General features: G+C 42.9%; 1 protein-coding gene across 2 annotated transcripts in view; it reads right to left on the reverse strand.

The window, feature by feature from the left end:
• Positions 1–23,876, reverse strand: part of FER (FER tyrosine kinase) — a 304,375-nt gene that overhangs the window by 227,496 nt on the left and 53,003 nt on the right. For both annotated transcript variants that reach the window (XM_033929145.1, XM_033929146.1), the window contains exons 5-7: positions 22,063–22,162; positions 8,549–8,732; positions 5,349–5,486 (exon numbers count right to left, since the gene is read on the reverse strand). In XM_033929145.1, the coding sequence (XP_033785036.1) occupies positions 5,349–5,486; positions 8,549–8,732; positions 22,063–22,162 (422 nt within the window). The remainder of the gene's footprint in view (positions 1–5,348; positions 5,487–8,548; positions 8,733–22,062; positions 22,163–23,876) is intronic.

A 23,876-nucleotide genomic window follows, 5' to 3' on the forward strand; every position in this document is an offset into this window, starting at 1 on the left:
AGCATTGTGGAAATTATATTGAATTCACAGTACGAAGACCGGTGAAAATTTTGGGAATCTGGTTAGACTTAATATTAAGTATGAGAGATCGAGTAATGGCAGTGATTAAATTGTCATTTTTCTAGATGCATTCATTGAGTAAACTCAAAGCAATGCTGTCAAAGTGGGACTTCCGGTTGGTGGTACAGATGTTATTATTCAAAAACTGGATTACTGCAATGCACTTTACATGGGAATTTCTTCTTCTCTAAGTAGGACGCTGCAAGTACCGTAATCCAGAATGCTGCAGCGCGTATGATTTGTGGAGGGTCTAAATTTGAGCATGCAATACCATGGTTAAAGGAACTTCATTGGTTGCCAGTGAAATCTCGTATTATCTACAAAGTCCTTGTGTTGATTTTCAAGGTTATCCATTTTTGGATTCCTTAGTATTTAACACAAGTGAAATCACTCTACCAGCCTCCTAAAGTGTTAAGGTCTGAAGGGAAGATGCTTTTGTCAATTAATGGTTTTGAACACATGCACTATGAAAATATGAGAGCTTCTGTGATCTCTGCTGCAGGAGCCATTCTATGGAGCAAATTGACAAGACCTGTGAGATCTCTATTTGATATTTCAAAATTTATAAATATTTTGAAAACTACATTGTTTATGGAAGCTTTTAACTAAGAAAAATATTTTAAGAAAGCACAGGATTTGTATGCTATTTGATAACTATGTATGTATATTATGGAAACTGCTTAGTTATAAGCAGGTTAGAAATGTAACAAATAAATATTATAAATAAATATCCCTTCCACTATCGAGAAAACTGAACAAGCCAAATTATTACAGAATGCTACATAGAAAAATCATGCTAACAATACCACAGTCATACATGGCAGGAATAGTGTTAGGGTAATGCAACTAGGGCAACTGCTCCCTGGAAGCTGAAGAAGGCATAGCCTATTAGTGGGCTTTGTGGTCCCCAGCTATATTTAATACCAGTTCTGGCAGGATACACGTTTCAAATCTGATATATTCTAATCACAAAATAGAAAATAAAAGTTTTTTTTCTACCTTTTGTTGTCTGGTCATTTTATTTTTCAAATATATGTTAATCTCAGGTTCTGGTTTCTGTTTCTTCTATCTTTTCATAACACACTTGCCAGTGTATCCAGCTTCTCCCCTCTTTTACTCTCTTATACCAAAAAGTCTTTCATTCTCTTTCCTCCCTCCTTTTGCTGTGTTCAATATTTCACTTCTTTCACCCCCTTGGTTCAGCATCTTCTCTTTCCCCCTCCCTGCAGGTCCAACATCTCTTTCCTTTTCTTCCAGCTCCAGAAGTTACATCAGCGAGGGACTCAGCAGAAGGAAGGCCTCAGTGCAGGCCTTTGAAGACTGTTCTCCGTGGCAGCTGAGGCTAAAGGTAAAACAGCTGCATTCTGAGAGGGGAGTTGAAGAGGAATGTTTAGGTGTGCTGACTCGCATGGTGAGGGGGGAGGGGAGCTGCTGGACTCACCGAGATGACAACCTGGATGCAATTTTTTTTTTTAAACCTAGGGAGCAAGACTTTTACCACTCTCACGGAGTGGTATAAGGCTTTGTTCCTGTTCCATTGATAGAAGGCCCAATTTCTTTCCTGTCCACTGTGGTTTGCTGCGGTGTTCAGTCACTGTGTCAATCTCTATTGGGCACTAATTCACACCTAACACAAGAAAAGCTAAAGATTTCCACATTAGTTTTGTCAACTGCTTTCACTAAGCATATGCTAATTTTTTGTGCTATTTTGGGAGGTGGTGTGTCAGGGGCAGAGAATGGACATTGATGCACTAAATAACTAGTGAGCCAACATTACTGGGTAACAACTTAATGCATCCATAACATGGGAGGGGCCTTAGGCGAATGGACCAATCAGGGTCTTAGGCTCCTCCCAGTGTATCTGAGAATGCATCGAGAAGGGATCTAAGGGCTTGATTGGCTCAGGCACCTATGGCCCCTCCCCTATGGGAAGGGCCTTAAGCACCTGGGCTAATCAGGGCCATAGGCCCCACCCAGTCCATCCCAGGATGCACTGGAAAGGGGAAGGTTTGCCATTTTGAAGAGGTGGCCTGCTGGAAGGAGTGGGCCTCCCTCCTGCCAGATCGCTTTTTATGGTACGGGGTTGGGAGGGGGTATCAGGGGTGTCTGAATGTGGTGTTGGGGTGGAGTGTTGGGTGTCTGAGATGGGGTGTCAGGCAGTGTTCCCGCTAAGCTGCGCTGGCGTGCGCTGGCGCACAAAATATTAGGTCGCAGCGCACAAGTTTCTCGTCACAGCGCAGGACCGGCAAGATTGACTCATTTGAACTTCTGCAAGATCAGCATCGGAAGCGTGCGCTGGGCCGGAGAGATCTTGGGGAGCCTCCGACAGTGGCTTTCTCCCCTCTCTGCAGCTCTCCTTTACTTCCCAGCGCAGCGATTCACGAAGGCAGCCTCGGGGCTTTTGCTGAGTCGCGGCTGCCTCTGATGATGCAACTTCCTCTTTCCTCAGAGGCGGCGCGACACAACAAAGGACCCGAGGCTGCCTTCGTGAATCGCTGCGCTGGGAAGTAAGAAGAGCTGCTGGGAGGGGAGAAAACCACTATCAGTCTGGGAAGCTGCTGGGCAGGGGAAAAAAGGGACAGCTGCTACTGGAAAGGGAGAAGGAGAGATGCTTCTGGGAGGGGAGGAGGGAAAGGAATCTGGGAAGCTGCTGGGCCAGGAAAAAAAAGGGACAGCTGCTACTGGAGAGGGAGAAGGAGAAGGAGAGATGCATCTGGGAGGGGAGGAGGGAAAGGAATCTGGGAAGCTGCTGGGCCAGGAAAAAAAAGGACAGCTGCTACTGGAGAGGGAGAAGAAGGAGAGATGCTTCTGGGAGGGGAGGAGGGAAAGGAATCTGGGAAGCTGCTGGGCAAGGAAAAAAAGGGACAGCTGCTACTGGATAAGGAGAAGAAGGAGAGATGCTTCTGGGAGGGGAGGAGGGAAAGGAATCTGGGAAGCTGCTGGGCTAGGAAAAAAAGGGACAGCTGCTACTGGAGAGGGAGAAGGAGACGGAGAGATGCTTCTGGGAGGGGAGGAGGGAAAGGAATCTGGGAAGCTGCTGGGCCAGGAAAAAAAGGGACAGCTGCTACTGGATAAGGAGAAGAAGGAGAGATGCTTCTGGGAGGGGAGGAGGGAAAGGAATCTGGGAAGCTGCTGGGCTAGGAAAAAAAAGGGACAGCTTCTACTGGAGAGGGAGACGGAGAGATGCTGCTGGGAGGGGAGGAAGGGAAGAGAGTTACTGCTGGACAGGAGGCTGGGAGAAAGAAAGAAAGGGGGCAGGCAGGGAAACAGAAGGAAAGAAGAGAAACAGAAAAAAAGAAAGAAAGGTCAGGGAGAGAGGAAGAAAAAGTTGGGGGAGGGAATGAGGTGTGGAGGAGAGAAAGCATACAGGCTGATAGAAGGGAAGAAAGATTGGATGCACAGTCAGAAGAAGAAAGTGCAACCAGAAATCACCAGACAAGGTAGGAAAAATGATTTTATTTTAAATTTAGCAAAGTGGAGGCAGTATTACCACAGTTTTCAAAGGAATTTGCCCAAATAACTTAATAGTTAACTGGGTAAATTCCCAGAGATGAAAACTTCCCTTCACTTACTATGCACAGTTCTGAATTTATATCTGCTGTCTATATTTTACAATATGGTCCCCTTTTACTAAACCGCAATAGTGGTTTTTAGCGCAGGGAGCCTATGAGCGTCAAGAGCAGTGCTGGGCATTCAGCGCAGCTCCCTGCACTAAAAACTGCTATTGTGGTTTAATAAAAAGGATGGAGGGTATATTTGTCTATTTTTGTATGCTATAAAAACCAAATACAGAGAGAGACTGAGAGCTGTTGACGAAGAGCTACGTGTGTGTCTTTCTTCCATTCCAGCCAGAATATCAGCTTTGTGTTCAGCCAAACAGGCCCAGGTTTCGCACTGAATAAAGTATTTTATAATTTTTATTTCATAATAAAGTAATTATAAAATACTTTCTTTGTGTTTATTTGATTCCTATTCAAGAGAATTACTTTATATATAGTCAATATAGGCAGAGAGTTAAATTTTTTAACATTTTCTAATGGTGGTGTGCCTCGTGATTTTTTTCATGAAACAAGTGTGCCTTTGCCCAAAAAAGGTTGAAAAACACTGGTCTAGAAATTGAAAGCATCAAACGTATTGTCTTCTGGACTGTTTTTAATTTACAGTTTACACATATGGATGTAACAGACATAACTACATTTGTTGTAAAACATTTATTAAGATATCATTTCATCCCTACAATTTCTGTGTTCTTAAAAATATTATTTAACGTTATTTAATTTAGCGTGTAGGCCTAAAATTCCTTTGAATACCTCGTCCTCATGTATCAGCAACTTTGACAACATATTTATTTGGCTCATAACTTGCTGGCGCCCGATATTTTTAGCTCACAGTGAAAAAAGTTTGCTCACAACACCCGCCCGCTTAGAGGGAACACTGGTGTCAGGTGTTCAGGATGGTGTCGGGGAATCGAGGGGGCCCAGCGGCAGGAGGGAATGGGCATCCCTCTTGCTGATCTCAGGGGAGGGGTGTTGGGGATGTCACGCAGAAGGGAGTGGGCATTCCTCCTGCCAGTGTCGAGGGTGTTCTCTCCCAATGCAGCCAACTGAGCTGATTGCGGCAGGAAAATTTCCCCCAATCAGCCAAGTCGGCAGGACCCCCCGAAGTCATAGCTTCTGGGAGTCCTGCTAGCTCAGCTGATTGGGGTTTCCAGTGTCACGATCAGCTCATGGCAAGTGATGGTCTAGTTTCAGGATCCCCCTTCAACAAGGATAGGTGGCTGAAATATAGGCTAGGGTTTTCCAGCCTACATTTCAGCCATCTCTCTTTGTGATCAGGTGCGATTCGCTAACCAGTGCTGGTTAAAGAATCGGGAAGGAAGCCATCCGAGTGCCAACTTAGATGCGATTCTGTATGAGATGCCGGTGCATGATTGACACACGATTCTCGGCCACTTCTTAGGCGGCTGCCGAGATCAGCATCCAATACAGAATCAGGCCCTAAGTGCTTCCGCATTCATTTTTTGTAAATGGGTGCATGCTAATGTTAACAGTGGCGATGGCCATTCAAGAAACAGAAAAAAAAAGCCCTTTTTGAAGGCTGTGCTAGAACTGGGCTGAGCACACGGGAAAGGATGTAAAAGGATGTGCAAAGCTCATTTCTTAACACAGCTTAGTAGAAGGGCCCCTTAATTTCTAGCTGGAAATATTCTGTTTGACTGAATGCATACTGACAGTCTAACTCAATGATACAACAAATTTTTGCACAGGAACAGAAACCATACACCTTACCTGTGAGTGTCGGTGAAGTCGGTGTACTCTGTGGCTGAATCTATCTGCTCAACAGATGCCTGAATCTCCTTATGCACATTAACTAATTCTTCTGACACAAGACTAGTTATCTGAATATACTCTTCAAGGATTCCTCTCCTATAATGGAAAAAAAAAATTATTACCAATACACACACACTCTTCCAAGGGTTTATATTTGAGAACTCATCTCCTTCCCCCTCTTCCTTTGACAATCTAGGCAAAAAAACTGGAGACAAATCCCAAGGAGTATGGAAACAAATGAGAAAGAAGTAGGTATAAGCCTATCGTGTCTAGCCCTGGGTAGGTCTGAAGAAATGCTCAAGGCGGCGAAGCAATTTAGTTCAAAAAAGTCATTATTGGTTTACATCAACAAGACCAGACAAGGTTCTTTGTTTCGGCTCTAGCGAGCCTGCTTCAAGGGTCTTAAAACATTGTGGTGTTTTTAATAAATAAGGTTGTTATTCAGGGATATACCCCTCTGATTTGATTTTTTTTGTTTTGGTTTTCCTTTATCCAGCTTCCCCTTGTTTGTTGCAGTAATTTAAATTGACAGTATGACCCTGGTTTTTAGGGTTTTTTGTTTTGTTTTTAAAGAGAGAGAGAGAGACTTCCTTTTCTTCTTTTAACTGAGCTATTTATAACATTTAACATTTGTTTCTTTAATGCTGAGCTTAATTCTGTCTCAGTCAAGTTTAGGCGTCAATCTAATGGCACAGAGGGAAGGTATGCTTCTTAAGCATGGGCAATAATGCTGCACACATTCTGTGAGCAGCTATGGAATTTTTGAGGCTCTGGAGATACCTTCCCCCCCCCCAGGGAAAGTAGGGTATACTTTACTGAGTGCCATTACTTTTATGTACCATTAATGTAAATCCTCAGTATGGAAGGAAGGTGAACAATATCAATATTTTTTCCATTTAAGTTTTTATTGTTTGTTTCAAAGATTTTATTCAACTAACAATAACCAGAACAATTTTCACATATTTTGAAAAATATATTGATCAGAGATTAAAAATAGTAATACACTAGATCATATGAAATGAATAGTAAGTACACAAAAGCAATACCATATATCAATTATACAGTACATAGAATAATATCAATAAGGGCAGGTATAAAAAAACATTTTACATAAACATAAGAAAGCAAATAAGAAATAAAAATAAATTATATGCTTTAGGAATCTGTCCATGGGATGCCAAATACTTAACAGGTTCAATTTATCTTTCAAATTCATCATCAGTTTCTCTAGTGACAGTTTTGCGGGTGAACGTGTCATTTTCCAAAAGAGAGTAAGTATCCATCTTGCACATAACAGAAGATGTTTAATTTAATACGGACTCTCCTCAAAAAATTTTAAAGAGCCAGACTCAAACATTTAGACAACATCTAATTAAGCATTCAATTGAAGAATCTCCCTACATAGGAACCAGCTTCATCACAATCAGTTGACCTGTACTGACCACGTCACTGTTCTCTGAGGAGTTGAGAGTGAATCATAATTTCTATTTGGTTTGAACTCTCTGCATTATTATTGAGCATTTAAATGCACAATCCCCAAGCAGAGACAAAAAACTGATCTACATGCAAGGGTTCCTCTTGCTCCCTTAGTACAGTTAGATCAGGGATCTCAAAGTCCCTCCTTGAGGGCCGCAATCCAGTCGGGTTTTCAGGATTTCCCCAATGAATATGCATTGAAAGCAGTGCACGCACACAGATCTCATGCATGTTCATTGGGGAAATCTTGAAAACTCGACTGGATTGCAGCCCTCAAGGAGGGACTTTGAGATCCCTGAGTTAGATTGAGTATATTGATGACCTGCTGTGGATAGTTGTGTTGTGGATAGTTGTACAGTACTCCCCTGAAATTCACGGGGGTTCCATTCCAGGAATCCCTGCAAATTTCAAAAAGCCTGTCAAAAGGCAGGGTAGGTAGGAGAGGGCAGCTGGAGGTGGTTGGAGCAGTCCGCGATTCACGAACCGCGAATTTGCGGGAGAACACTGTAGTCTGTCAGGGAAGGCTACGTGGAAGTGGCAGGGGAGGACTGGTACATTTGAGATCAACCCATCTGAGACCTAATTAATATGATTCCCTGAATTCTGGGAGCAAACAGAAAATAGAAACAAGTGGGACCACCAAAACTAATATCTATACAATTCTCCCACACTGATGAAAAATAGAGCTAGTTGAAGTTAAACCTAGGTCTAAATTTAGGATAGGAGGAAAAGCTTCAGAGCACATTCTGGGACAAACATCCTCACAGACTTAAAAGGTGCTACCTCATAGGCATAAAAACCTCTTACCCAAATAAATCAAATGGAATTCTCAAATAGTTAATTCACTTCACGTGTTTATAACTATGCAAAAGTTACTACAGTAAGTGTTTTTATAGTTGATAAAATTTTCTAGTAAGTTTCCTTACTCCACATTTTTACAGTTTTATAAATCAAAGTCATCTACAGTTCACATCTTTAAAGCTCTATAAGCTGGGATCACCAACAGTTTTAATTATTCACATATAAAAATAATTCTAGAAACAGAACATATACTGTCTTCAAAAGAATAAAAACGATCCCACCCGCCGATGATGGCCAAGCTTTTCACTTCTCAAGCTGCTTCAGCGCTAAAGTGACCCAGTTGATTGTGTGTAGAAAACAACACAGGTAGTCAGTTTATATCCAAATTTCAATCCATGACCTTGAAAAGCCTGCTCTAAATTCCCACGATCACTTACTAGTTCCGGCACATTGCTCAAACCTTTAGTTAACATGGTCACTCTCCTTCTTTGTCATTATGACAATGGTGCGTGATATCAGATCCATATGCTAGCAAATCAGATGAATGAAAAGAAACCCAACCAATTTTGTCAACAGAAATACTGCCATTCCATCTTAGCATTAAAACCTTCTGGTTCTTCTGTCTTTAGGTTAAAAATCCATTTCTGTTCTTATGTACATACATCTAGTAATGTTACGGAATAATAGTAAACTATTCCTAATGTGAGACTTTTCCCTTATTTTATCAAGAATTCATTTGGTTTTGGCTAGTTTTATTTAATCACAGTATATCAGTAAAAATGCAACAGAAGAAGCCCCAAATGAAAAAGGGCCCAAATAATTTAAGGTATATAACAGCAGAAGAAGAAAATAAAATAAAGACATTATAAAGTACATCTTACAGTGCTTGTATCATCTCTTCCTGCATCTTCTGTAGAGAATCAAGTAAGAAAGGGAGGGTTGTGTCATAATACTGATGTTGGTGCAATTGTGCCCCTTTCAGTGCCAATACATATTGATTATGAAGCATGTGAAGTTTCATAGTGGCTTTATCATAGCGATCTTTGGCTTTTTCTGTCTCTTTTCCTAGAAATAAGAACAAAAAACAAATTCTGGTCAGCTAGCATAGACAGTAAGATATAATACAGACAAATATGGTTTCATCAAGTAGCTGATGCCAAACTACCAAGGACTTACATTTGAATATTCACAATACTCCAAGGACCAAGAAGTAAATACCAAAGGAAAAAATAAAAGTGCACCTAGCAATATATGAATAATTTATCCATACATCTTTTTACAGATTTTCAGCCTACTTGTGTTTTTAGTTTAAACACTAAGGCCCTGATTCTGTATAGGACGCCCAGAAGAGGTGTCCTATTAAAAATCAGGCCTACACTAAACCCCGATTCTGTAACCGGCGTTCATGGTACAGACGCTGGTTAGAGAATCGGGTTAGATTAGACACGGCCCGCTACACTTATCGTGGCAAGGGATCTCTCTGCCGCTATAAGTATAGCGGGCCGCGACCGCCTGTCCAATTGCTGGCAGGAGGGTGCCCAAACCCTCCTGCCAGAAGATGCCCCCCCCCCCGACACTACCGACCGCCCCCCCCGACACTACCGATCGCTGGCAGGAGGGTGCCCAATCCCTCCTGCCGCAAGACGCACCCCCCCCCCCCCCCCCGACACTACCGATCACCGGCAGGAGGGTGCCAGAAGACCCCCTCCGCACCCCACCCCCCCGCGCTAACAGCCCTCAAACCTCCCCCCCACCAAACTAACCTTTCCTTGTTGGCCAGACAGGACTTGCCCGTCCAGCCGGCAGGCCCGTCTCGTCGAAATGAGGCGGGTCCGCCCCTTCCCGGCCCATCCCTCCGAAGCCTAAGGCCTGATTGGCCCAGGCTCTAGAAGCCTGGACCAATCAGGCCTTAGGCATAGCGGGTCTGCCCATCCCCACTTAATCTAAGGCCTGATTAGCCCAGGCTCTAGGCATCCCGATTGGCTGATTAGACAGCTGTAGGACGCCTACTGCTGTCTAAAATCGGGACGCACTTTGTAGAATCAGGGCCTAAATATGCCAGCATAACTTTAAAGGGATAACATATGAACAGTGGCTGAATCTTGTCAATATCTACATGACATTTTACTGTAGTTTTGTAAATTTTTTAGTATTTTTCTATTATATATGTAATATAAAATATACTTAGAATGCTAAAGATATGATAAAGTACAAAAGCTCATATGAAGAAAACCATCACAGAAACATCCTAATTCTATATTGTAACACCATTACAGAAGCTCATGTGAACTGCTCTGAACTGACTCCCTAATCATTAGTAGCGGTATAGAAGCTTACAATAAACAATAAGTACCATGCCTAATTAGCAGAATAAATGACTGCATAAATTGAGGGTGTGGGGAGGTAGACTTAGGAGTAATGTTAGATGGGCTGGAGTGAGCTCTGACGGAGACTCCAGTAGATAGAACCTAAGCACACTACCGGGCAGGGCTCTGGGTTTAAGGCCCAGAAATATCTAAGAAAAAGGACCATTTAAATTAAAAGATTAATTTATGGAGCATATATGGTTGGGCAGACTGGATGGACCATTTGGGTCTTTATCTGCTGTCATTTACTATGTTACTATGGAGAGGGTGGTGGATGCCTTGAATGCCCTCCTGAGGGAGATGATGGAAAGGAAAGCGGTGATGGAATTCAAAAAAGCATGACAAACACAGATCTCTAATTAGAAAATGAATGGTATATATTGAAGAACTAAGGCAAGGCTGGGCAGATTTGCACAATCTGTGTCCTGTATATGGCAAGTCGGCACAGGATGGGTTAGGGAGGACATTGATGGGAACTCCAGTAGCGGAACATGAGGACATTGCTGGGTAGACTTTAGTTTACGGTATGTATCTGCAAACAACGAGATGGTTAGATGGGCTGGAGTTAGCTTCAATGGAAACTCCAATAGCTGGAATCAGGTGGATTTTATGATCTATGGCCCAGAAATATAAAAGAAAGAGAGACAATTTGATTTAATCATGAATTTATAATGGATGTAAAAAATGGGCAGACTGGATGGACTGTTCAGGTCTTTATATGCTATCTTTACCATGTTACTAAGTGACCAGACTCAGAGTTTCAGCAGATATTCAAGCAGTTTTTTGTGTAGGGCAGACATGTCAAACTTAGGCCCGCGGGCCAAATCTGGCCCACGGGGTACTGAAATTTGGCATGCTGGCCCGCCGGTAAAAGCTGGCCCGCCGGTAAAAGTGCCACATCATTTGTAGGTTCACGCGGCCTTCAGAGGATCGCTGGTCGGCAGTAGCGATCCTTGCAGGCCGCTGTAGCTTCAGCTGCACGTTCCCTCTAGTGCAGTCCTGCCCCTCTGACGTACGGGACTGCAGGCGGGTCTGAGCCAGAGGGAACGTGCAGCTGAGGCTACGGCAGCCTGTAAGGATCGCTACTGCCGACCAGCGATCCTCTGCAGGCTGCGTGAACCTACAGAGTCAGGTCCCTAGCAGACCTGCAGCTGAGGAAAGGTATTTGGGGGGTTTCCTAAAGGGAAGGAGAGAGATCAAGGAGGCCCACAATCCATTTTCTATTCATTTATTACAATGGTGTCCAGGAGGCCTCATGCATTCATGCAAAAGTTTTTATTACGGTATTTCAACACCCACCTGCCTGCATGCTTCTCATCCTTCTCTGCCCTCATCCCCATCCTTACTCCCTTGCTACCAGGCCCCTGCAGTTATATTATTGAATAATAATGCACAACATCCTTTCATCCATCCCCGCCTCAACAAGAGCACACACATACACACAAAATCAGAACAGACTGCCTAATCCAAAATTTGACCCCCCATGCCTGCCTAGGACCTAAAAGAGAGAGGAAAAGTCTTTTTTATTTATTTTGTTTACATCACAGAGCCGGCGTGGGGTTGGAGAGGTTGTAACCTTATACTTCTGCTAAGACTAAGGTTTTTTTTAATTAAAATGCGCATTTAGTGTGTGCTAAATTGGTTAGAGTACCTTAATAAAAGGACCCCTAAATATCTCCCCCCAAAAATTTGGCCCACGACTTAGCCTTTTTTTAAAATTTCGGCCCCTTATGTGATTGAGTTTGACACCCCTGGTGTAGGGCAAGTAAAAGGATTTAGGGCCTTGTTTTCACACTAGACCAGTGTATCTCAAACTAGGTACGTTAGATAGATTGTGAGCCCGCCGGGACAGATAGGGAAAATGCTTGAGTACCTGATTGTAAAACCGCTTAGAAAACCTTGATAGGCGGTATATAAAATCCTAATAAACTTAACTTAACTTAAACTTAAACTTAACTTAACTTAAACTTAACTTAAACTTAATGTGTCGCAGCACACCAGTATGCCTCCTGAGATTTCAGGTGTACTGTGACCCACTGGCGAGGAGGAGAGTCGTCCATGCTGGCTGACTGCCTACAGGACATGCCTCTCCTGTAGGAAGTCAGTTGGCGCAGATGACTCTCCTCCTGGTCGGCATCTCTCCTCCTCTCCCTGCATCTCCCAGATCCCTCCATTGAAGCGGCTCGCTACCAGATGGGCCTCCGCACATGCGTGGACGTTGATGTGATGACATCACGCATGCTAATGACATCATCACTTCAACGTCCGCACACTTCTGGGTGCCTTCTGGCTAGGGCACTGGATTTAGTGTGCTGCCGGCCGGAAAGTTTGCGAGACACTGCACTAGACAGCAAACCTCCTCCACTTAAAAGTGTAGCACTTCTTAGCAGTCTTTCCTGGAAGCAAACAAGATTCTGGAGACACCCTCAGGCAGGCCTAGAAAAGCAAATTCTATGCTCTCAAAATCCAGTTTTTGAGGGCCAAAGTCTGGAGGCTGGGGTGCAGAAGGGATACCTAGTTCTGCGTTGAGGATTAGAAAACAATCCAACCTCCAGGGTTCTTCAGAAGACAATTCCAGCAGAAGCGGGAACCAGATCTTTCTCAGATAATAAGGGGTGATTAGGGGCATGGTCCTTTGATTTTCCTTGAGTTCCAGTAAAGTCTTCTCTATGAGAGGAACTGGAGGATATGCATACAGAAGATCCATCCTCCAATGGAGGAGGAAGTTATCTGACGCTAGTCTGCAATGTTAGCTGAGCATGGAACACAACTAGGCGACTTTGTGTTGAGGTGAGTGGCAAAAAGATCTACTGATTGGGTGCCCACTCTCGGAAAATCTTGCATGCAACACCCATGTTGAGTGCAAAACCCTGCTCATTCTGTCTGCTAGGCTGTTTTCCTTCCTGTGACTCTTAGGACCATCCTATAAAGGAGAGCCCAGTGCCACATCCCCACTGCCTCTTGACACAAAGGTAAAAGCCCATAACCCACCTTCCCTGCTTGTTCACATAAAATATTGCAACCTGATTGTCTGTTTGAATGAGTATAATTTGGTTCTGCAGTCAATCTCCGAAAGCCTTTAGAGTGTACCATATAGCCCTGAGCTACAGAAGGTTGATGTGAAGGTCTGCTTCCTGAGACAACCATTTCTCCTGGGTGTGAAACCCATCTACACAGGCTTCCCATCCAAAGTTGAATGCAGCAGATGTCCAGTGCAGTACTTGGAGAGACTCCTCAGGAAAGAGACTTGGGAGTACTGGTCGACAAGTCGATGAAGCCGTCCGCACAATGCGCAGCAACAGCAAAAAGGGCGAACGGAATGCTAGGAATGATTAAGAAGGGGATCATGAACAGATTGAAGAAGGTTATCATGCCGCTGTACCGGGCAATGGTACACCCTCACCTGGAATACTGCATCCAGCACTGGTCGCCGTACATGAAGGACACAATACTACTCAAAAGGGTCCAGAGAAGAGCGACTAAAATGGTTAAGGGGCTGGAGGAGTTGCCGTACAGTGAGGATTAGAGAAACTGGGCCTCTTTTCCCTTGAAAAGAGGAGACTGAGAGAGGACATGATCAAAACGTTCAAGATAATAAAGGGAATAGACTTAGTAGATAAAGACAGGTTATTCACCCTCTCTAAGGTAGGGAGAACGAGAGGGCATTCTCTAAAGTTAAAAGGGGATAGATTCCGTACAAATGTAAGGAAGTTCTTCTTCACCCAGAGAGTGGTGGAAAACTGGAACGCTCTTCTAGAGGCTGTTACAGTGGAAAACACCCTCCAAGGATTCAAGACAAAGTTAGACAAGTTCCTGCTGAACCGAAACGTACGCAGGTAAGGCTAGACTCAGTTAGGGCACTGGTCTTTGACCTAGGGGCCGCTGCAGGAGCAGACTGCTGGCACGATGGACCATTGGTCTGACCCAGCAGCGGCAATTCTTATGTTCTTTTGTTCTAGGAGTGATCTGCCTCAAGCAGTGCATGCTAGCCAATATTTGCAGTTTTGCAAGTTTAGTTGAAAGTCTGCTTTTAAAAACATATTAAGACCTACCCAGCTAAAGCTTTTTGGATATCTAAATAATTTTAAGTACAAACAGATAGATGAAATTGAATTGCGCTGTGTGGAATCCTGGATCAGCTGTGTGAATATCCAAAAAGCTTTAGCCATAAAAGAACAGAAATGGATATTCAGGCTCAAATCGCTAGCTCCTGGAGGGCTGAATGAAGAAATTGAATGGCTCTCTATTATATAACAAAATATGTTTTGATCGAGCTGTGTTGAATCCTTACAAGGTGAGACTGTATACACAAGCAATACTCTGGAGTTCTGTACGACGCTTGTTGCTAGGATTCCGACGCTGTTTTGCCAGCTGTAGCGCAGGATCAACTGAGATGAAATCTTAGAATTCTATTGGTGCTGGCTTTGACTTTGCACGCACTGTTAAAGCGCTGGATTAGCTGTGTTAAAAGGCAGTAATTACAAACTGCAGCCATGTTGTACAACAGACACAGGCTCCTTCAATTGGTAAGTGCTTGTTATTTGAGCAGTAGCAGATGAATTATAATCTTTGTTTTATGTGTATTTAGAAAACTTCATGCTGGATAGAAGCTTTGAAAGTAAATGGTTTTAAAAGAAAGCTACATTTTGCATAATTATAGTTCCCCTCCACCCTGAAGAAAGTTTACAGTGAAACATGCATGTCGGGAGAGGTGGTGTAATCGAAGGCAAATAACCCACTATAAAGCTAAGTGGTGGCTATTTTATAAATAAGTTTCAAATAAGAATTATAAGAAAAATCTAAACACTGATATCTATATAAAAAGCAATAATAAAATTCAATAAAATTTGGACCGACGGAGACGATAGCAATCGGAAGTATGCTGTGCCCGGCTGCGTTCTGAAGGTCCATAGAAAAAATTCTTAGTATGTGTAGCCATTTGCTTTAACGGTTCATGCAGAGCTCTATTGAAAGTATGATTGGGTTCTAGCATTGTGATAAAACACTAGAACCTTCACTTTGGAGTTGAAGTTCTAGTACTAAGTTAGTGGCTTTATATTATCAGCATTAAAAGAATGAGAAGGCATTGTTCGAATGAGAATGTTTGAATGAGAACGCGATTGTTTGAACTCTATTTCGATTAAGAAAAAGTGATCATGTGACAGAATGCTATATATCTTTGTACTGGTTAAAATTAGAACATCAAATCCTTTATAAATTATTGGTCATCTTTGTATACACAACTAGCTGATTACCCGGCGTTGCCCGGATATTTATTTATCCCAAAATGTCCAACCCCCTACATGTCCCACCCCCTATGTCCCACATGTCCCACCCCCCACGTTACCCCCCCCCCCCCACATGTCCCATATGCCCCACCCCCATGTCCCAAACCCCTACCCTCCACATGTCCCAAAGGAATGTCCCTCTCTATGGAGCTGAACTTAGACTTAAACAGCATTGGGAGTGTCGGTATTCATCTCTGCGAGCCCGAAAACTATGGGTTGCACATTAATATCTGTCGCTTTTGATAATCTTAACATATCACCCCCTTCCCACCCCCACAGTATTTTACCCCATCCCACCTGCACAATATTTTTCCCCAGATAGTAAGTCATATGTTTACCAAGTTTGGTTGAAATCTCTCCATGCGTTTCAGAGTTATGCTGAGTATTCATCTGTGAGCCCGAAAACACTATGGGGTAGATACTAAAATCTGTCATTTTCAATCATTTTTACATATCCCCCCCTTCCCACCCCCACAGTGTTTGTCCTCAGATAGTAAGTAATGTGTATGTCAAGTTTGGTTGAAATCTGTCCATGCATTGAAGAGTTATGCTGGAACATACATACATACACACACACGCATATATTCAAATTATAATGTGAAATATTTGACAAAATGAATACAATACAACTAACGCAAAACTTGATTATAAACAACATTTTTAGTTTCACCTCCAGGAGCAAGAACATATAAAATCTTGGGTGAACCCACCCTTGAGCAAGCAACATAGAGTTGTGGGCCGCGAGACCCCCAGAACATATCACCCCAGGTAGTGAGGGATCTGCAAACCAAGTTTCGTTCAAATCGATCAAGCCGTTTTTGAATTAATATGAGAATGGCAGCTTTTTACATTTTTTCCATTGACATGAATGGGTGAAATCTGATTTTCTGTTTGTAGCTCCGCCCACGTGTGCAGGTGGGCCGCGAGACCCCCAGAACATATCACCCCAGGTAGTGAGGGATCTGCATACCAAGTTTCGTTCAAATCGGTCAAGCCGTTTTTGAATTACTGTGAGAATGGCAGCTTTTTACATTATTTCCATTGACATGAATGGGTGAAATCTGAGTTTCTGCTTGTAGCTCCGCCCACTTGTGCAGGTGGCCGCAAGACCCCCAGAACATATCACCCCAGGTAGTGAGGGATCTGCATACCAAGTTTCGTTCAAATCGGTCAAGCCTTTTTTGAATTACTGTGAGAATGGCAGCTTTTTACTTTTTTCCATTGACATGAATGGGTGAAATCTGATTTTCTGTTTGTAGCTCCGCCCACGTGTGCAGGTGGGCCGCGAGACCCCCAGAACATATCACCCCAGGTAGTGAGGGATCTGCATACCAAGTTTAGTTCAAATCGGTCAAGCCATTTTTGAATTACTGTGAGAATGGCAGCTTTTTACATTTTTTCCATTGACATGAATGGGTGAAATCTGATGTTCTGTTTGTAGCTCCGTCCACGTGTGCAGGTGGGCCGCGAGACCCCCAGAACATATCACCCCAGGTAGTTGGAATTACTGAGAGAATGGCAGCTGTTTACATTTTTTCCATTGACATGAATGGGTGAAATCTGATTTTATGTTTGTAGCTCCGCCCACGTGTGCAGGTGGGCCGAGAGACCCCCAGAACATATCACCCCAGGTAGTGAGGGATCGGCATACCAAGTTTCGTTCAAAGCGGTCAAGCCGTTTTTGAATTACTGTGAGAATGGCAGCTTTTTACATTTTTTCCATAGACATGAATGGGTGAAATCTGATTTTATGTTTGTAGCTCCGCCCAGGTGTGCAGGTTGGCCGCGATACCCCCAGAACATATCACCCCAGGTAGTGAGGGATCTGCATACCAAGTTTCGTTCAAATCGGGCAAGCCGTTTTTGCGTTGGCAGCTGTTTTACATTTTTTCCATTGACATGAATGGGTGAAATCTGATTTTATGTTTGTAGCTCCGCCCACATGTGCAGGAGGGCCGTGAGACCCCCCAGAACATATCACCCCAGGTAGTGAGGGATCGGCATACCAAGTTTCGTTCAAATCGGGCAAGCCGTTTTTGCGTGATCGCGGCACATACATACATACATACGATTTTATATATATAGATAAGGCACCGAAACATTTGATGGATAGCATTCTGCCATACGAACCACAGCGCATGTTGCGCTCGGTGACTCACGATGACCTACATATTCCGACAGTGAAACAGCTGCGGCTAGCTCTGTCTAGAGCTAGCATATTTTCATGTGTTAGTCCTCGGGAGTGGAATAAGCTTCCGGGATATTTACGACAGCAAACATGTTTGAGTAATTTTAAGAAAATGTTGAAGAAACACCTCTTCTGTAAGATAAAATATGGGACTTGATCTATAGTTTTTTGATGCAAGATGCTGGTAGCATCTTTGTAATTTTAGGAGGCTTTACATTATCACTGTTATGTTTTATTCATGTTTGATTTGTTGTACTGGATATGATTCCGTTTGTGTATGTATTCTATTGGGAAAGGCGTGGTATAAATAAATAAATACAAATACAAAATGGTATTATATGGAACTTGTATACAATACCACAATATTGTTACCTAATTGTTGTTGCTCTATAAGTCAATTATATTTACATTGGTAAGATTTGCCCCCCAAAAAATCATTTGGCATGGAAAGCGCATTAACCTCTCGCTGAAGCTTATACACCCTCAGGGGTAAACATCCAAGGAATAGCAGTAGTTGTTGCTTGCACTGTGCATGTTTTGCAAATGAAAGAGCTTTTCAGCAATATTAATCTAACAGCTCACAGAAACATTACATTAGCTGAAAATAGTTTAGAAGAATTAATTTCCACCTCCAAAAGGCAAAGTGCTGAAGACAAAAGTCAAAGCATTTCTAAATAGATAACTTTTGTGGTAAATTTCTTACAAAGCATCTGGGTTAAGACCAAAAAGACACCCATTTTAAGCATAATTTATATAAAGAGCCACTCTGCCTTTATAAGCAGGCACCAGTAGCCCCAGTAGCATGGAAACTCTAACAGAAAATTTTTTTCACTACTCCGAAGGTGTAAATGTGCAAGTACCTTATACATATACCTGTAAGAGGGAAATAGCTACCATTGAGCAAACAATGCAAAAAGTCCCTGGACCGCCTGCTCAAAGTGCCATCATCTAACACAATAGCTCCCTGCTCTTCATCTCCGGGGGTCTGGCATCACTTCCTATACCCCTATCCTTCTCCATGGTTCTCAACACTTACAGCGGGTCAATGGCATTGTCATCAATCAAAACAGGCTTCTTCAGGCTAGGCTCACCAGGGCCTTCCCTCTACAGCATTCTGCCTCCTTTGATGTAACTTCCTGTGGGCTGGACATGCTAGACAAAAGGCCCTGGCAGGGCCAGCCAGAAGCAGTTTGTTTTGCTACTGGTGATCTGCCATGTGGAAACCTGCATGGGGCGAGAGGAGAGACCCAGTGACGTACCTAGGGGGGGCGGTCCGCCCCGGGTGCACGGGCCCAAGGGGGTGCACAGCTGGCCTGCCACAGGGGAATGGTTGCCATTGCCGCGAAAGAAACCGGCGCCAGTTCTCCCTCTCTCCAAATTCACCCTGCTTCTTTTCCCACGGGCCGACCAACTTTAGCCGTCTGACGTCAATTCTGACGTCCGAGAGGACGTTCTGGGCCAGCCAATCGCTGCCTGGCTGGCCCGGAACGTCCTCCCCGACGTTAGAATTGACGTCGGACAGCCAGAGTTGGTCGGCCCGCGGGAAACAAGCAGGGCGAATTCGGCGCCAGCCTGTTTCCGATGGCCAGTGGCAGCCTTTCCCCGGCGGTGGAGGCAGCATGGTGGTTGTGGCGGCGGTGGCATGGGGAGGGCAGGGAGCCAGAAAGAAAGAAAGGGGCAGGGTGAAAGAAAGAAAAAAATGGGGCGTGGGGAGAGAGAGAGAAAGACAGACATACAGAAAGAAAGTGGGCATGGAGAGAGAAAGAAAGAAGGGGATAGGATGAAACAAAGAAAAAGTTGGGGGAGGGAATGAGGTCTGGAGGAGAGGAAGCATACAGGAGGCTGAAAGAAGGGAAAAAATATTGGATGCACAGTCAGAAGAATAAAGTGCAACCAGAGACTGATGAAATTACCAAACAAAGGTAGGAAAAATGATTTTATTTTCAATTTAGTGATCAAAATGTGTCCGTTTTGAGAATTTATATCTGCTGTCTATATTTTGCACTATGGCCCCCTTTTACTAAACCGCAATAGTGGTTTTTAGCGCAGGGAGCCTATGAGCGTCGAGAGCAGCGTGGGGCATTCAGCGCAGTTCAATATAAAACAATTCAAGGCTTGTGTGGATGGAATCAGGTGGTTTGTGGGGATGAGGACCAAGCTTAAGGGGATTAGTCCAATAAAATGGTATTTTCTTATTTCTCATTATTTGTTTTATTTTTATTTGTTAATTTGTAAAGTGGTGATTGTTATGTATCAGTTTTTTCAAATTTACATCTACTGTCTTTATATTTTGCACAGTATTAGAGGACATGTATTACTGTTTTTGTGGTGTTGCATTGTATGCAGAGTCTGGTTTCTTGGCAGTTCTATTTTTAGTTTGTGATTATTCCATATTGGGCAAGGGTGTATCTGTCTGTGTGTATGAAAGGGACATGGCTTTCTGACAGCATCGACTGTACAGGATCAATTGACTGTGCAGGATCTGGTTTGTTTAGTTTTACAATGTATGTGTTGGTGTTCTAGTGTTCACTGCAGTGTTTAAGATGCTGCCTTTTCCTAGGTACACTCTTGTTGTGCGATATGTAGATTGTTACTAAAAATCATATTTTTCATATAGATGGAGGGGTGTCAAAAAATGATGGGCCCCGGGTGTCACATATGTTAGGTACGCCACTGGAGAGACCAAACACATTGGAGGGAAAAGAGAAAAATGCTGGGGAAGCAGAGGGAATGCTAAACTGTTGGGGTGAGGTCAAGGAAGAGATGCTAGCTGGGAGTGCAGCAGGAAAGAGAAGAGGAGAGCAGTTGGACATGGGGAGGTGCAGGAACCCAAAAAAGAGATGCTGGGCATAGGTACTAGGACACAGAGGGAAGATGCTAGACATGGTGAATAGAATGCAAAGGAAAGTAAACAGCAGACATGCAGACAGAAGAAATATCAAAAACACAAGAGATGGCAATGCTCAAACATAGATAGACAAAAATATGTTATTTTAGTATATGCTTTGGGAAATCTCTCTCTCTCTGTGTTATCTTACATTTCTTTAACACTCCTGTACAAGCAGAGCCTCACTTCATGAAGTTTCCAGTTCAATTTTTTGCCTTTATATGTCTATTAGTGATCTGTGGTCCCTTTTTTTCATATTTGTTGATGGATATTTTTGTGTTTTCCACATGTAACTAAAGTGTGGTATTCTGCTAGCATGTAATTTATATATAAGACTGGAATATGTGTTTGCAAGGTTTTGTTACTGTCCAGAGTTCTTTTCCTATTCTGTGTCTATAGGCAAAGAAAAGTTCAGTACATAAGTCTAAAAGGCACCACTGCACATCACTACCAGAAACCATCAGTCTCCATTCTTGAAGAACAGTGATATATGTGACATCTACCCCCTTGATTTGTGAAGCAATGAGGCTATTGCTCTTAATCAGTATATCACAAGTCTATACTGCATATGCTACAAAGACTGCACTAACATAGGTCAAAACATGCCAGTCTCAGTGTCTTGGCACTAATGTTTTGACTGACTGGACCCCCCCTACACACAAACAACACCTTGGGAGAAATGGCTATAAAGGAGACAATCTATTTTCCACCCAAGACACATTCAGCCCTAGCTATGTCACAGACCTATATACTGTATTTTATAAAATACAGAATAATCCTTGCATAAAGAATAAAATATGCTAGTAAAATGCTTCCTTAGTTACAAAAAGCATCACAACAGCATGAAATGGAGTTATTGAAATGTGGTAAAATGTATAACTATTTCATGTATGAATATATTTGAATACCTGCATAAATCCATGTAAACCGTTCTGAGCTTCCCTGGGATAACGGTATAGAAAATTGAATGAACGAATGGATAAATTATATATATATATATATATATATATATATATATATATATATATATATATATATATAAATAAAATTATGTATACATACACATGAATACTGTATATATAAAATTATATATACATGAGTACTGTACACATACATGAGTACATACTGTACACATAAAATTTTATATACATACACATGAGTACTGTATATATAAAATTTTAAGTACAAACAGATAGGAGTATGAAGAGCTATTTTTCAGAGTCAGGATATCAGTAATCCAGTAGCTGAATAAAGAACAGACCATTCTGATATGTTCTGCTGGAGACTGAGAAACACTATCTGGCCAGGGATTGTATAAGGTTCTTAAGTATCTCCATCGGCTGGCAGAACAGCACAAACCCAAGAATCTGGGCTGATCAGGAAATACAACAGAATGGTCTTTAAAGTGCTCTGCTCTGTCTAACCTATGACCCCCTAGAATGCCCATGCAGGCAATGGGCCATAAAATTTTATAAACGCCCTTCTCTGCATGTCAAGTAGGCCTTATATGTGGAAAAACCTTTATAAAATTCCCTCCTTTGTCATTTTTTTGAGAATGTCAATACTTTCTATAATGTTTTAACAATAAAACGTTTCATCATAACTACAAAATCCAAAGAAGTAAGACATTAAGCTCTGAACTTTTTATTGGCTGTTTACAACACACCTTTTGCTACAGCTTCCTTGAACTTCTCCTTAGCAGTGTGGACTTCTTTTGTTAACTGCCTGTAACTGGATTTTAGCTTCTCCAATTCTGCCTTTGTCACCTGTTGATACATTAAAAAAATAAAATTAGCATAACAATTCATTACATTGGTTATGGTCACTTGAAATTAAAGGTTAAGTGAGCAAAATATTTCAGACTATATAAATAATCAGTAGCGATATCTTTAATTAACATTTAAAAATGGTATTTTCCATTGACTCTTACATTCATCAACTTTGGGGTTCAGCTTTCCTATTTTCTGCAGAAGAACCAGTCTATCTGTCCAGTAAGAACATAAGAATAGCCTTAGTGGGTCAGACCAATGGTCCATCAAGCCCAGTAGCCTGTTCTCACAGTGGCCAATACAGATCACTAGTGCCTGGCCAAAACCCAAGGTGTAGCAATATTCCATGCTACCGATACAGGGCAAGCAGTGGCTTCTCCCATGTCTTTCTCAATAACAGACTATGGACTTTTCCTCCAGGAACTTGTCCAAACCTTTCTTAAAACCAGCTACGCTATCTGCTCTTACCACATCCTCTGGCAACGTGTTCCAGAGCTTAACTATTCTCTGAGTGAAAAAAAATTTCCTCCTATTGGTTTTAAAAGCATTTCCCTGTAACTTCATCGAGTGTCCCCTAGTCTTTGTAATTTATGACAGAATCAAAAATCAATCCACTTGTACCCGTTCTACTCCACTCAAGATTTTGTAGACTTCAATCGTATCTCCCCACAGCCGTCTCTTTTCCAAGCTGAAGAGCCCTAACTGTTTTAGTCTTTCCTCATACAAGAGGAGTTTCATCTCCTTTACCATCTTGGTTGTTCTTCTTTGAACCTTTTTTCGCACCACTATATCTTTCTTGAGATAAAGAGACCAGAACTAAACGCAATACTCCAGATGAGGTCGCACCATGAGGCAATACAGGGCATTATAACATACTTAGCCTTGTTAACCATCCCTTTTTTAAATAATTCCTAGTATCCTGTTTGCTTTATTGGCCGCTGCCGCACACTGGGCGGAAGGTTTCATTGTATTGTCTACAATGGTACCCAGATCCTTTTCTTGGGTGCCAATCCCCAAGGTGGACCCTAGCATCCGGTAACTGTGATTCAGGTTATTCTTCCCAATGTGCATCACTTTGCATTTGTCCACATTAAATTTCATCTGCCATTTGGATGCCCAGTCTTCCAATGTCCTGCAATTTTTCACAATCCGCATGCGTTTTAACAACTTTGAACAGTTGCAAATTTAATCTGCAAATTTAATCACCTCACTCGTCCTTTCAATTCCAGATGATCCCTGCCACCGTGCTGTGTGCCTCCGTCCAAATTCGATTTCCGGTGTGTGGGACGGCTTGCGACGGCGGTGGAGGTTTGACTCCTGCGCTGCCGCTGCTGGGACGCATCTTCTCACTCCCGGACCAGCAAACGCAGCAGTCGCAGGGCATTTGCTAGGCCGCCCCACTTCGATAATGCGAGGTGGGCTGGCCTAAAAAAAGCCCCGAGGCTGCCCGGGCTAGCGGATGTTGGACAGGGGGAGCAGGGAAAGGAGAAGGCCTACTGCTGGACAGGGGGGATCAGGTAAGAGGTGCTGCTGGACAGAGGGAAGGTAAAAGGAAGGGAGAAGGCCTATTGCTGGACAGGGGGAGCAGGGAAGAGGTGCTGCCGGACAGGGGGGAGGTAAAAGGAAGGGAGAAGGCCTACTGCTGGACAGGGGGAGTAGGGAAGAGGTGCTGCTGGACAGGGGTGAGGTAAAACAAAGGGAGAAGGCCTAC

This window comes from Geotrypetes seraphini, chromosome 1 (assembly GCF_902459505.1).
Source record: "Geotrypetes seraphini chromosome 1, aGeoSer1.1, whole genome shotgun sequence".
Taxonomy (NCBI): Eukaryota; Metazoa; Chordata; class Amphibia; order Gymnophiona; family Dermophiidae; genus Geotrypetes; species Geotrypetes seraphini.